General features: G+C 64.0%; 4 protein-coding genes across 4 annotated transcripts; 3 read left to right on the top strand and 1 right to left on the bottom strand.

Moving 5' to 3' along the window:
* Positions 1-244: 244 nt before the first annotated feature.
* On the top strand, positions 245-2902 carry EHS24_007390 (uncharacterized protein; the record flags this gene model as incomplete). Its single annotated transcript, XM_028622761.1, has 6 exons — positions 245-286; positions 401-480; positions 756-879; positions 1293-1509; positions 1594-1641; positions 1704-2902. 6 exons carry the CDS (start codon positions 245-247, stop codon positions 2900-2902), a joined length of 1710 nt encoding a protein of 569 aa, XP_028476654.1.
* A 771-nt stretch (positions 2903-3673) lies between these two features.
* On the bottom strand, positions 3674-4969 carry EHS24_007389 (uncharacterized protein; the record flags this gene model as incomplete). The annotated part of the gene is made up of 1 exon (XM_028622760.1): positions 3674-4969. One exon carries the CDS (start codon positions 4967-4969, stop codon positions 3674-3676), a length of 1296 nt encoding a protein of 431 aa, XP_028476653.1.
* Positions 4970-5781: 812 nt separating this feature from the next.
* On the top strand, positions 5782-9046 carry EHS24_007388 (uncharacterized protein; the record flags this gene model as incomplete). The annotated part of the gene is made up of 8 exons (XM_028622759.1): positions 5782-5813; positions 5867-5891; positions 5994-6042; positions 6094-6888; positions 6943-7361; positions 7422-7452; positions 7507-7645; positions 7867-9046. The coding sequence occupies 8 exons, from the start codon at positions 5782-5784 to the stop codon at positions 9044-9046; spliced, it is 2670 nt and encodes an 889-aa protein (XP_028476652.1).
* Positions 9047-11035: 1989 nt separating this feature from the next.
* EHS24_007387 (uncharacterized protein) lies at positions 11036-13300 on the top strand (the record flags this gene model as incomplete). The annotated part of the gene is made up of 1 exon (XM_028622758.1): positions 11036-13300. One exon carries the CDS (start codon positions 11036-11038, stop codon positions 13298-13300), a length of 2265 nt encoding a protein of 754 aa, XP_028476651.1.
* Positions 13301-13846: the final 546 nt, after the last annotated feature.

Genomic DNA, 13846 nt, shown 5'->3' with positions numbered 1-13846 from the left:
TGCTCCACGGGCCCCCACGATGGTATGGTTTGCCCCGGCAATCGCCAGTGACCGGAGCCACATTGCACCGTGGGGGCCGTGAGGGCGGACAGAGAGAGAGAAGGTCGTCGTCGCCACCACACCACCATCGAGTCCTCTCTTTCAGTCCGTGTCTCTCACATCCACTTTCCACCTCTATCCATCGCCCATCCATCCACACCCCCTCTCCACCCACACCTCTCCCCCCTCTCTCTCTCGCACAGCAATGTCACGCGCTTGTCTGCGCTGCATTGCAAAGAAGCGTCGCGTAAGTTGGGACACACACGCGCGCGCGCGCGTCAGCAACAGCAAAACATCTACAACCCAAGAACGCGCCGCTCAGCACTCCCTTGGACCCCGCTGACACCACATCTCCCTCTAGTGCGACCATGAGCGCCCCATCTGTGGATCATGTGGCAAGCTCGAGGTCGAGTGCGAGTATCCACCACCACAAGCACGACGGTGAGTAGCAGGCGAGTGCGCGTCGACGACACGACAGTTCGCCGCCTCCACCCCGGAGCCAGCGTACATCCCGACCGCGAAGGTGCCCTACGCCCACCACCGTTGCGCCGGTTGTTTCGTTCATTCGACCCTTCGCTGTGTGCTGCCTGCGTTACCTGCGTGGCCTAACAATGGGCCTCTGCGAGTCTTGGCAGCGGGCGGGCGCCTTTCCATGAGCGCGCTTCCAACCACCCTCCCTCCCTCCCCTAGTCTCCTCGCTGACTTGTCTCTCCCAGCGGACCCGTCCCAGGCCTGTCCAAGCGCGCAGAATGGCGCGTCCAGCAGTGCGAGAATGCCATGTGGTATCTCCTCCAACTGCCCGAAGTCAACGAAGCGCTCAACCGGGTCGCCGGGGTAGAGGTGAGTGTCGCCGGGTGGGGTTGCCCCACCTGCCCGCGTATTTGCGTCATCGGTGGGGGGGCTGTGTGTGGCCTGCGGCGAGTGGTCGTGCATGTCCACACACGCTCGTCAACGTGACGTTTGCTGGGACACGTATGGGACAGCCTTTGCATCTGTGCAACATCCATGACAGGCGCTGGCTGGCGGTCTGGTGCTCTCGTTTCGCACGAGACGGCGGCTGCGGGCAATCCCGAAAAGAGATCTAGATCTCTCACCCTCTCTCTCTCGTCAACGCCGCGGCTGTCCGTCTGTTCCGGCCGTTCCATTCCTCCTTTTCCGACATGGAATTCGAATTTCCATTCCTGCGGCGCTTGTCCCGATCCACCCCCAACATGCCCATCCACATCCACATCCGTTTTGCTGACACTACCCAGACACTCCCGACGGCGCCGACGGCGCTCCTCGACCGAGTGGCCCGCTCGGAATGGTGGGCCACCCATCGCCTCGACAGCCCCGGCGATATCCTCCAGTACGGCCGCCTGTGTCAACAGCTGGACCCGAACAACGAAACCAACGCGCACCAGTCGGACACTGGAGGCCCCTCACAGCCTGGGATCCTGTACCGGGGCCGGATCCCGCCTCATCTTCGTCGTGAGTAGCTTTCCCCGTGTGGCCCCGTGTGTCCTCGTGTTTTTGTCCGTGTTTTCCATGACCCTGTCCTCACCCCCCATACAGCTCGCGAACTCGAGTACAAACTCGAGTGGAATGAGGGCTACCACCTTGGTTTGATTCCAAGCTAGCGACTCCCCATGTGCTGATACCTCCCCTTTCCTCTCTTTTCACAGCCGAAATGCCATACGCGCCACTACCGCAAGGCGGCTACTTTGACATCCAGCCGTCGCTCCCCGCGTCGCCGGAACCGCAGCACTCGTCGCTGTTCAGCAGCAGGCGCGAGAGCGCGCGCGACCTGCCGGGACTGAGCCCGCTCGAGGCCGCCAACGCAAACGACGCGGCCGCCGACGCCGCCGACCTGGAACGCAAGCGCGAGGCACAGCGCGACCGCGAGCGCGAACGGGACAGGGACAGGGATAGGGAGAGCAGTGCAGGCGGCAGCGTGGCCGGCAGCGGCGGCGGCGGCGGGGGTGGCGGTGGTGGTGGGCTGGGCTTCCACCCGGGCCACGCCGACCCATACCCGCCTCCCCCGCCAACACTGCCGCCTCCACACCCGAGCCAAGGACACTATGCCGAGAACCAGCGACCGTACATTGTGGAAAACCAGCGCCCGTTTATTGTGGAGAACCAGCGACCGTTCATTGTGGAGAACCAGCAGCCGTATATCCCCCACCACCACGACCTCGACCTGCGCCAACGCGACCGCGAGAGGGAACGCGACCGGGAACGCGAGATGGACCGGGAGCGCGACCGCGATCGCGAGCGCGAGCGCGAGATGGACCGTGGAGGTGATCGCGACTGGGAACGCGAACGCGAACGTGGCAGCGACAGCCGCGACTCGCTCGGCGGGCACGCCGCTGCGCCCGGTGCGCTGCCCGTCCCCGCCGGCCTCCCCGGCTCTGGCCCCGGCGCCGCGATCCGCGACCGCGACCGTGACCGTGACCGCGACCGCGACCAGAAGTGGGCACCTGCAGCAGAATACCCTGCCTCGTCGTCGCTGCGCAACTCGATGGGCCCCAGCCTCTGGCAGCTGGTGACCGCCGCGATCCCCGACGCAGAGGACGACATGGTGCGCGACCAGGAGAGGCGGGACGCCGCCGACCGCGCCAACGCGAGGGAGAGGGAACGCGAGCGTGAAAGAGAGCGAGACCGCGATCGCGATCGCGAACTGCACGCGCTGCCGCGCGTGTCCCACGGGTCCCACGGGTCCCACGGATACCACAGCCACCCGCACAGCCAGCAGCAGAGCCGCGGGGGAAGCGGCGACATTGAGGATGGCCGGTGGGAGAACGGGGCCACGGGCGTGCGGGGTCGTGATGACGGGGACGGGCGCGATGCGGCGGGTAAGCGGCGTAGGGACGAGTTGTGGTGAGCGCCGAGCGCCGAACGCCGACCGCGGAGCGCAAGGCGCGAGCCGGGAGGCGGGAGGCGGGAGGTGCAGAGGGAGCAGGGGGAGCAGGCGGAAGGATAGGGGATCTGGGGAGAGTACTTTTTTGTTGTAATGTGTACAAAAACAAATGTCAGAAGAAGAAGTCAACACCTGTCCCTCATGAGGCCCGCACTGGCCAGTCGCTGGGTGGACTGTGGGCTATGGACTCTGGCGTCAGCACGTACCGTCAGTACCTGTCAGTACCGCGCAGGTCGCCTCTGCCTCGCTTGTAAAACCTCGCCTCTGCCTCGCCTCTGCCTCGCCCTACCCCGCCGCTCCCGCCTGCAGCGTTATTACCTGGTGGCTGGTATTGGCCGTGTCGTTCATGCAATAAACAAGCTACTGTATACAGAGACCCCAACGGCAGGTGATCCGCGTGGGGGATGGTTGGCGGGGGTGGCGGGTGGCGGGTGGCGCCGGTGGTGGTGATGCCGCCCGTGTCATGGGTGTGCGTGTGCGTGTGCGTGTGCGTGTGCGTGTACGTGTGAGAGACGAGGTGTGTGAGCAAGAGAGGACGTCAAGGACGTTCGAGACCGAGACAGAGACTGGCGACTGGCGACTGGCGACTGGCAATGGCGAGAGCAAGGATGGGCGAGTTACCCGTGTTGGGATGTCGAGACGGTCAACCCCCCGGGCGCCGAAACGACCCTCCCACAAGGCCGGGCGGCACGACAGCCCCCCCGGGCCCCAGGCCTTCGACAACGGCAAGACACATTACGGCTTGGGAGGAAGTGCAGGCGGCTTGCGAATCAACCACGCGTCCAGCAGTGTCCGTTGCGAGGTGTTGGGGGCTGGACCCTTGTTGGCCTTTGCGCTGCCGCTGCCGCTGCCGGGTTTACTTGACGCCGCGGGAGCTGCCGGCTTGGGAGGCGAGCGGGGTGCTGGTGATTGTGCGGGTGCTGGTGCTGGTGCGGGTGAGGGTGCTCGCTGCTGCTGCTGCTGCTGCGTGCCCGTGGAAGCCACTGCGCTCGACGAGGGGGGCGTGGTCGTGGTCATGTCGCTTGTCGTGGCGCCAACGACGCGGCCGCGGCCGGGGAACCGTGGGTCGGTGCTGCTGGAAGACGCAGACGCGGTCGACGGTCCCGGTCCCGCACCGCCACCAGCGCCGACAGCAGCACCACCCAGATGCGTCGTGTCGGTCCCGGGAGGGAACGCCTGCCTGAACGCCGAGATGGTGCTCTGGCTAGCGCCCGTGTCGTACACTGCGAAGATGACGCGCTCGAAGCGGCCCTCGAATGCGCCGCCGACAAGGAGCTGGCGGAACACGTCTGCGACGTCGTGCGGCGCGTTGCGGAACACGCCACAGCCCCACGCGCCGAGCACGAGCGTGCGTGCGCCGTGGTGCGCGGCGACGGCCAAGACACGCGCGGCGCGGTCGGCCAGGAGCGGGGTACAGGGCAGGGCTGCGGGGTTGTTTGTGGCCAGTGCGCCGGCGTTGGGCGCCGCGGCGGTGATAAACGACGTGGGGTACGTGGCCGGCAAGAGGGCCGACGACGCCGAGTCGCGGAACACGGGCACGTCGGGTGTCCAGATGATACGGTGGGTGTACCGCTGGTCGCGGTTGCGCCGGTGGAACGTGTAGAACCCGCTGGCGGTGGCCGACGCGAGACAGGTGTACAGCGCCGACGAGCGGCAAATGTCTTCTTCCTGCGCCCGGGCGCCAGAGAGGTATCCTCCGCCGGGCTTGGTCGCGCTCGCATAGTTGAGGACGGTCGCGTGCCCGCCCTCGGCGTGGACGCGCGCCGCGGCGGCCGTCGACGTCTCGGGGGTGACTTCAAAGGCGGTGCGGATGCCTGGTCCGGGCACAGAGGTGACGTTGGCGAGGTGCGTGGCGGTGGCGGCTGGGTCGTAGAAGCGCACGGCAGCGAGCGCGGCGGACACGGGTGCGGCGAGGTCGACGTGGGTGGATGTGGAAGCGTAGGTGTATCCTCCTGCGGCGACAAAGGACTCGTTGTCGCGTGAGAGGGCGGCGTTGCCTTGGCGGCCGGGGAAGGAGCGGTGGTCGGTCATTGGGACGAGGTGTGTGAGTGTGTGAGAAGGAGAGGAGACGAGACGAGGGGCAGGTGGGGGTTATAAGAGCATGGGAGCGAGAGCGAGAGAGACAACGAGAGAGAGAGAGAGAGAGAGAGAGAGAGAGACGATGTGTTGCAGAGGCGACTCGAGACGCGTCGGAACCGGGGAAGAGCCATGTTGAACGGGGCCCCCAGGTCGTTCTCGTTCGTTTTGGCGAGGATGACGATGCACCCGAACAACCCACACACTGGGGGCCGCCGTGTGGTCTCTTTTTAAAGCATATCCACGTCGGGTCTCTGTGCGGAGTACGGTGCTTATGCAAGTACAGCAGAGGCCGTGTCTTGGCAAACTGTGCGTGCATTGGCATCCAGTAAGGAGACGTCCTGGCCCGCTAATTGACCGACAGGACCCACCGACTGGCCACTGTAGACGAAGATTATCGGCGGCCCTCCGAGATGGCGCCGAGATGTGTGCGGGGCCGCCAGCAACAGCAAAACACGTCCCGTCGTTGGCCGCTTTTAAAGTGGTCGTCCCGGGCCTCACCCATCAACACCACCACCCACCTCGTGCTATTCGTTGTGCCCACAGTGTCCCCGCCACCACCCGTCCACTGCCCCCCCCGCCCAGCCCAGCTCGACGCCATGCCGCCGTCGCCCGCTGCTGATCGACCTGCCCGCCCAGCTCCACGGCCATTGCGGATGTACCCGACAATCGGGCCTTTAACCACCGGGTCGCGACTCGCCTTGCCGTCTCCGTCATACATCTATTATTCCACCACCGTCCCATCTGCCTCCTCCTCCTCATCCACCATGCACCAAGACCCACCACCATACATCCTCGCGTGAGTGCAGTGGCCAGTGCATCTGCACCCCAGCTGACATGCTCTCTCCTCAGCTGCAAGGCATGTCGCGCACTGAAAGTATGTCTCCCCTCCTCGTCGTCGGCCTGTTTCGCTGCCGCACCCACACCGCCGCATGCCGTCGCGACCACCATTGTGCTTCTTTCTGACACCCCCGCGCAGGTACGATGTATGCGGACAGGACCCGAGACCGACCCATGCCAGCGCTGCGGTAGGTGCTGAGGCTATCCGAGCCCCGTACTCGACTGACACTCCCTCCCAGCTCGTATCAAGCACCCGTGCGTCCCGCAGCCTGCATCACGACGCGGCCGCCCGCCAAAATCTGTTTCTGGCAAGCGAGAAGGAGCGGAAAGTGTCAAGGGCGAGCCGTACTTGCGGCGCTTCAGCTCCTCGGCGGGCGGCGGCAGCAGCAGCGGGGCAGGAGCAGGAGCAGGAGCAGCAACCCAAGCGACGGGGTCAGGATCATCAGCAGCAACGACCAGCAACAACACCAACGGCGGCGGCACACGTGGCGAGACGGACACTCGCGACTTTCTCGCGCAGAGCCTCATTGCTCTTGCAGAAGGTGCGGCAGGGACAGGCTCTGGTTCCACGTCGGCGTCGACCTCGGCCCCCATCTCTGCCGCTGAAGGCGCGCCAGCACGTCTGCCCCGCCCCATGGGTTCGGCACTGTACCCACCTCCCAGACAACCCCATCGCACAAATTCGTCCAACAGCGACACGGACGCGACCACACAGCACACCGAGATGGAGACGGACGACCTGCCAGAGACCTCGGACGCGCTCGTCCCGGCCCCCGTCGACGTCGAGACGGACGCCATGGAGACGAGCCAGGCGCGCGCACATATCCGCATGGCAGACTACATCGACCGCTGGGACCGGTTCACGGCCGTGGACAATACCGAGTCCGACTTTCGCGACTTTAGCGTCTACCCGCCCATGACGCAGACGGGCGCCATGGCCGCCATCATGGCGCGCGGACCGCGCGTGACGGGCACGCCGGGTGGGTCGGGCCCAGCGAGGGAGCGGCATGAAAAGTTCCAGCTCGAGGATCCAGGTGGGTACAGCAGTTGTCTAACCCGAGGCGAGCACCAGCACTGACACTTTCCAGTGCACCTCGGCATTGTGTCCCTCGTCGAGGCAGAAAACCTCGTGCAGCTCTTCCACCGCAAGCTCAACATCCAGATTGCGCTGCTCGAGCCCAAACTCCACACCACAGACTACCTCCGGCGCCGCTCATCGGTGCTGTTTACCGCCGTGCTCGCTGCCGCGTCCAAATTTTACCAAAAGGGCGTGTACCCGACGCTGCTCTCGCACGCCAACACCATTGCGTCGCGCGCCCTCTGGGCCGCGGGAGAGGACACGGCGCTCGTCCAGGCCGTTCTCGTGCTGGTGTACTGGAAGCAGCCGACAGACACGGGCGCCTGGGGCAAGATTGGCTGGGCGGTGCGGATGGGCCTGCAGTTCCACTGGGACGACGTGAGGAAGCGGCCGCTCCCTGCGGACAGGATACAGGCGCTGGAAGTACTGGTGCGTATTGAGGGCATTGTGGCATCACCTTGTCGTGGCGGGTGCTGACCACCTGACCAGGACGCGGAACGGACGTGGGTTCTGCTGTATTGTGAGTGAGACTGACCAGGGTGGTACTCGGGTGCGCGCGCACTGACGGCCGCAGGCTTTGACCGCGGATACTCGCACACATTCGACCTGCCGCCGACCATGCAGCCGCACCACGTCGGGGACGTGCAGGCGTGGGCGCTCGACCACCCGAACCACTACAACCAGGCCGACCTGCATCTGGCCGCCGTCATCGAGTGAGTTTTGATCGGTCGAGGGGTTTTGTGCGGGTGTGGAATTGCGGACGCGTGCGGACATCGTTACGGGATATCCCCGGAGAAAGCGACCAGGTGATGCGGGGGAACCGCAATGTCCCTCCGCACAGTCGGTGAAATGTCCTGCCAGTTGCTTTTGACGTCGTGTGGTTTTTTTCCACCAGCTTGCGCCGCAGCTCGCCCCGCTTACGCGCCGCTTCCAGATCCATGAGCCTGCGAGAACACTGGGAATTGTTCGTCCGCCAGGGCCACCCTGGCACATACTCTGCGTACCAGCACGTGGTGCTTGCCGATTTCGAGTCGCGCGCCACCGCCCTGATTGACAAGTGGTTTGGCAACCGGCGTCCGGCGGCGCTGTCCGGGTTTGTGGTGCACGACGACCTGCGCACGAAATGGGTCATGCTCGAGCTCGTGGTCGCGACGAAACGGTACGCGCTGCGCGCGTCGCACAACTCGGCCATGGACGTCGACAGCCTCCTGCTCGTCGTTTCGGAGATGGTGTCCATCATCGAGACGCTCGCGCACAACGGCACGCTGCGCATCCTGCAAGACCTGGCATCGACGTCGGCGTCCGTCTTGGCCATCTACCTGAAAAAGATGTTTCCGACGTTTACACGCGGACAGCAAGGGGCCGTCGCGTCGCTGCTCATGCGCGTCATGGCAGCGTACGAAAAGGCCAGTGGCGGAGAGACGGACGTGCCTACTGCCTTTGTCGTCCGCTTCATCCGCCGCGTGCTCGCGCACCTCGGCCAGGTGTTTGAGCAAGGCACGCAGCAGCATGCGCATGCGGCGGGGGCGGGGGCGGGGGCAGCCAAGAACGATCCCACGATGACGACCGGGTTCACCCCGCTCGCGCTGAGCACGCTCGACGTGGGCAGCATGACCGGCGCGAGTGCGAGCGGAGCTGGAGGAAGCGGGAGCAGCGGGACCGACACGATCGACGCGCTCCTCGCCGAACTGGGCGCGTTCGCCAACCCGGCCCCCGAGTTTGACTTTACCGCGCTCGACGACCAGTACTGGTCGGCCCTGTTCCCGAGCGACACGATCGTGACCTCGGCCGACTTTTTGACGCCACAGAGCGGCATGGGCCTCGACAGCAACATTGCGTTTGGCGGGGGCAGCACGCCGTCGGGGACGGGGCACGGCGCGGGCACAGGCGCGTTTGGCGCGGGCGGAGGAGGCATGGATCTCGCAATGGGCCACATGGGCCCGCCGCAGTCGGCAAGTGGCAGCAGCAGTGCCAGCGGGGGGATGTGGTCGTGGGCAACCCAGAGCCAGACCCACGGCCACGGCCACGGCCATGGCCATGGGCAAGGGTCGGGGCACGGGCAGGTGGGTGCCGATGGCAGTTTGGGATACCGCCGCACCAACCGTGTCGTGTAAACAACTACAGTACAACGTACAGCAGAGTATAAAGAAGGTAGCTATAAAGGAACATTGGATTTTTCATGTATGTAACCAGTAACCATGTCCAGCGTGCGCGAGCGTTCCAAGTACCAGCCCCACTGGCGATGAGCTCCACAATTGACAAGGCCCCCGTGCGACGTGTGACCGCACCGCCATACCGGGATGGCACCGGGCTCTCACGGCGTACACAACATCTCATCCATCTCCACTGTTTGCCTGGTTTACTCATCACACTGGCCACCACCGCAACCATCTGGCATTTCTCATGGACTAACTGGGACGCCGCTTGTTCTTCACATCCCCCTATTCCCCGCCCCCGTCCTAGCCCCGGTCCTAGCAACCATCACAGCTGCAGCATCTCCCGCACACCGCGCCATTCGGCCGCGCGGACCATGACGAACCCTCCCATCTGCGCCTCGGTCGGCCTCCATGAGCCCTCAAAATCGATCACGCGGGGCCGCCCGTCAGCGTGCAGAAGAACGTGGCGGGCCTGCACGTCGTCCTGTACCACCCGGCGGCCGTGGACCTGCTGGTACGCACAAAGCACGATATGTCTGCCGGTCAGCGGTGTGGGTTGTGGCATGGAACTACTGAAGAAACCTACTTTTGGTCATGCGAAAATACAGCACCAGCCTCAAACTCAAGGGAGCAATCGCCACAGTCCTCCGGTGAGATGTGGTCTTGGATCTTGGACTTGGCCCGGCCACATGCTGTAGAAGCCGGGCACGACGGTGCCCTGCAGCAAACGCAAGGCGCCGGTGAGGAGTGCTACCTCGTTGCGCGCAGCAGCCGACGCCTGCTTGCGAGTGTAGGTGTACGGTGTCCACGGGTTTGGGTCACGCGGGAAGGTGTCGAGATGGACAAACTTGGCGACCACGGGGTAGTCTTACGCGGTGTAGCCATGATTGCAAAGGTCCCAGTCTTGACGTGCAGTATGAGGATGTCAAGGTCTCACAAAGAGAGAAGGGACTAGTGCTGGGATAGGACGCCTGGAGACTCATACGAGCCGTATTTGTGACGTCGGACTGTAGGAGGTGATGCGAGTCGAGAGGGTAGAGACTGGGGGGGAGCAGTTGTCTGCTGCCACCCCGACAGCTGGTTTTCATCGCCCGCGGGAGTGTACCAGTCGATCGGCGTTGACGAGGTCAATGACGACGCGGCGTCCTGCCCAAAAGACTTTGCTGGAAGAGAATCGGCTTGAGGTGTACTGAAGCGAAGGGCACGCTTTTGGGGCCAATGCGAGGAACCCGCCGGTGGAGTGGGTGGGACCTGGAGAGGACGTGAACCGCGTGGGGACGCAGGAGCGGCCTGGCGGCCTGGCTTGCAGCGTCATCCTCGGCAGGCCGCTTTATCGCGGGTACGTGTGATTGCGGTGGTGCATGTCGTTTCTCTGGCATGACGGGTATTACGAAGCGAGAGAGATCTAGAGAGATCCAGAGAGAAAGAGCGGGACACGCGAGAACTCACCATTCACAAAACAACCCCCCCCCCCAAGCGTGGAACCAAACAACCCAGCACTGGTTTCCCTAATGTCGTGCGTCGTGCCCATTAGAGTCTTGTTCTGTTTCTAGAAAGGGCATTTCTAATCCGCCCATTTTACTAATCACTTTGGTGCCTTTATGGAAGGGATCTCTGTACCTCTGTGGCGCCAATGTTATTTCACTTTATGGACGCCGTGGCTGAGACTTGTGCGAGCGTAACGAGACAGCATGGGCCAGAACACCATCACCTGATAGCCCCAAGGTCAATTGGAGGCCTGGAACAAGAAGCAAAGGCGCTGCACAGAGCAGTGCCCCGAACAGCGACCCGCAGAGATAAGGTTTAGAACCAGCGCACACTGGCACGTGCCGTTGGCCGTTGGTCCGCGGGATGTGCGGAATGCTCCCTATATAAGAACAAATCATGCGCGAGGACACAGAGAAATGCATCTCGCAAGTTGCTGTCGCCCACTAACATCCTCACACCATGAACGACAAGCCCACAGGCAGCGACGCTGCCGCTCCCCCGCCCAAGCCTCCGCCATCCGACTATAGCCACCCCAAACTCGACTGCGACCTGGTCATGAAGGGTGGCATCACCAGTGGCATCGTCTACCCGCTCGCCATCTGCCAGCTCGCCACCGTCTACAAGCTGCGCTCAGTGGGAGGGGCGTCCGCTGGCGCCATCGCCGCCGCCGCCGCCGCGTGTACCGAGATTGGCCGCGACAGGGGCGGCTTTGAAAAGCTCTACCGCATGCCCCAGGAGCTCAGTGCGCTCGCGCGCGGACCCAACAGCCCCGACAGCAAGCTGTTCACGCTGTTCCAGCCGCAGCCGGGCATGCAGCGCCTCTTCAACCTCGCGACCGCGGGTCTGGGCCTGACGGGCGCGGCGCGTGCGTGGGCCATGGTGCGTGCTGCGCTGGGCGGGTGGGCGCTGCCCACGCTCGCGGGCACGCTGCCGGGTCTTGCAGGCTTAGGCATCAGCATTGCCGGGCTGTCGTTTGCGGGCCGCCCGATCGTGTACGTCGGGCTGTCGTTTGCGCTCGTCTTGTCCCTCATCCTTGCGGTCTCGGGCGGCGTGCTGGCGCTCGCACTGGCTCTCCTCCGTGACGTTGGCAAGATGCCGCAAAAGGGCTATGGACTGTGCGACTGCCTCACTGCCAAGGACGCAAAGTTCCCGGCGCTCACGACGTGGATGTACGACACGTTCCAGGACCTCGCAGGCATCACGGACGGGCACCCCATCACGTTTGGCACGCTCAGCGACGCCGGCGTCAACCTCATGCTCATGACCACCAGCCTCGGCCAGTCGCAGCCGCTGGCGATGCCGTGGGACAAGGGCGGGTACTACTTCAACCCGGTCGAGTTTCGCAAGTTGTTCCCCGAGGAGGTCGTCGCCGCCATGGAAGCAGCTGCGGATCGCATGGAGGCGCTCGAGGCCGCCCGTGCCACCCACCTCAGCCTCACCAACTGGGAATCGGCCGTGCGCCACCAACAGGCTCGTAACCGTCCAGATGGAGCGTTGAGAATGTTCCCTCGCCCGGCCGACCTGCCCATTATTGTCGGCGTGAGAATGTCCCTCAGCTTCCCCGGTCTTATCAGTGCTGTGCCGCTGTATGATGTCGACTACACGTACCCGAAAAACGACGATGCAAAGAAGTCGGTCGATGCTACTTACGGAACGGGCAGGACGCCCGCGCAGGCCGCCGCGCAAACCATCCAGTTCCAGTTTGTCCTCAACTGGTTCTCGGACGGCGGCATCTGCGCCAACCTCCCGCTGCAGTTCTTCGACTCTGTCCTCCCGCTGCGGCCGACATTCGCAATCGACCTTGCCTCGTTCCCGCCTGGCAAGTCTATGAACGTCGACCAGATGAAAAACACTTTCCTCGCCCAAAACAACGACGAGGGGCTTATCCGTCCCCAGAACACCATCGGCGACAAGGGCCTGGCTGGTCTCGTGTCGTTTTTCACCACCATTGTCGAAACGGCCCGCGGGTGGGTCGACCAAGGACAAGTCGGCATGCCTGGCTACCGCGACCGTATCGTGACCGTGTACCACGATGACGACGAGGGCGGCATGAACCTCAACATGAAGCCCAGCACCGTTGTCGCCCTCGCCGAGCGCGGGCAGTGTGCCGGCACCCACCTCATCACCAAGTTTGCCGGCTCGCAGCCGGGCGTCGTCGCGGCTCCTGGGTGGGACAACCACCGCTGGCTGCGCTTCCGCACGACTGCGGCCGCCATGTCGGACGCGCTGTCGTCGTTTGAAGCAGAATACCAGAGCGTGCCGGCGGGAACGACCGCGTACAGCGACTGGATCGGGCAGAAACACCACCGCCCGTTCCCGTCGTACCAAATCTTCGAGGATCGCCTCCCGGCCGCGGTCACGCGTACGGGCGAGCTGCTGCACACGGCCACGTTATGGCAGGTCGACCCCGCCGACGCGCTCACGCACGGCGCACCCAACCCGCGCCCGACGCTGCGCCTCATGCCGCCGGGCCTCACGGGCGTGCGCGTCCGCCCCGACGTCCTGACCGACATCCCCCCGCCGAGGCCGACCTCGCCCCAGGCCCGCGAGGAGGAGGACGAGGAGCTCCACCAGCAGCACCACAGTGCCTCGCACCTGGGACTGGGCCTGCCCCCTGCCGCTGACAACCACCTCACGCCCGTGGTCTCGAACGCGTCAGTCGAGTCGCCGCCCGTCGACGACGCGGCGCAGCCTCTGATCACTCCGGCGGGTTCCAACGTGTGAGGTTTGGATGAAAGAGAAGCAAGCGGTTCAGAAGCGATGGTGTTCCGAAGGATTTTCTCGTAAGCAAGTGGACTCCAGCAACGTATTTTTTAATAGTAATTTAACCAAATAACGATCCTTTTCTTGTCTTTTACAACGCCGTTTATGAATGACCATGGCTCGGAAGTGCCGCAGATCCTCGATCCTTTTCGATATCCTGTGCCCTGTGCCACATGTCCACGTATCCAAGGGATTATCTTGTCGATCCTGCTCCCGGCGGCACATCATAGCCGTATCTGCCTGCTCCCTGTCCATGACCCCCCGCCGAAAGCATACGCGTCGTGCTTGCCGCAAGCCAACACCCCACCCCGACCCCTTGTTGCGCTGGCTTACTGATAACGGGTCAGATCGCCCGACGGGATCAAAAATCGGCCTCCGCCGGTGTCATCGATCCCGGTTAATTGCCGGCTTAGGGCTTTTCCCCCCCTGATGACACGCACCACAAGGGGTTTTGTAGACTTTTCGAGGGATCGGTACGACTATACCCATTGGATTATGGGGAGAGGG

Source organism: Apiotrichum porosum (assembly GCF_003942205.1).
Source record: "Apiotrichum porosum strain DSM 27194 chromosome Unknown scaffold_5, whole genome shotgun sequence".
NCBI classification, from domain to species: Eukaryota; Fungi; Basidiomycota; class Tremellomycetes; order Trichosporonales; family Trichosporonaceae; genus Apiotrichum; species Apiotrichum porosum.
The sequence above is the reverse complement of the archived record's forward strand: the minus strand, read 5'-3'. Positions and strand labels throughout refer to the sequence as shown.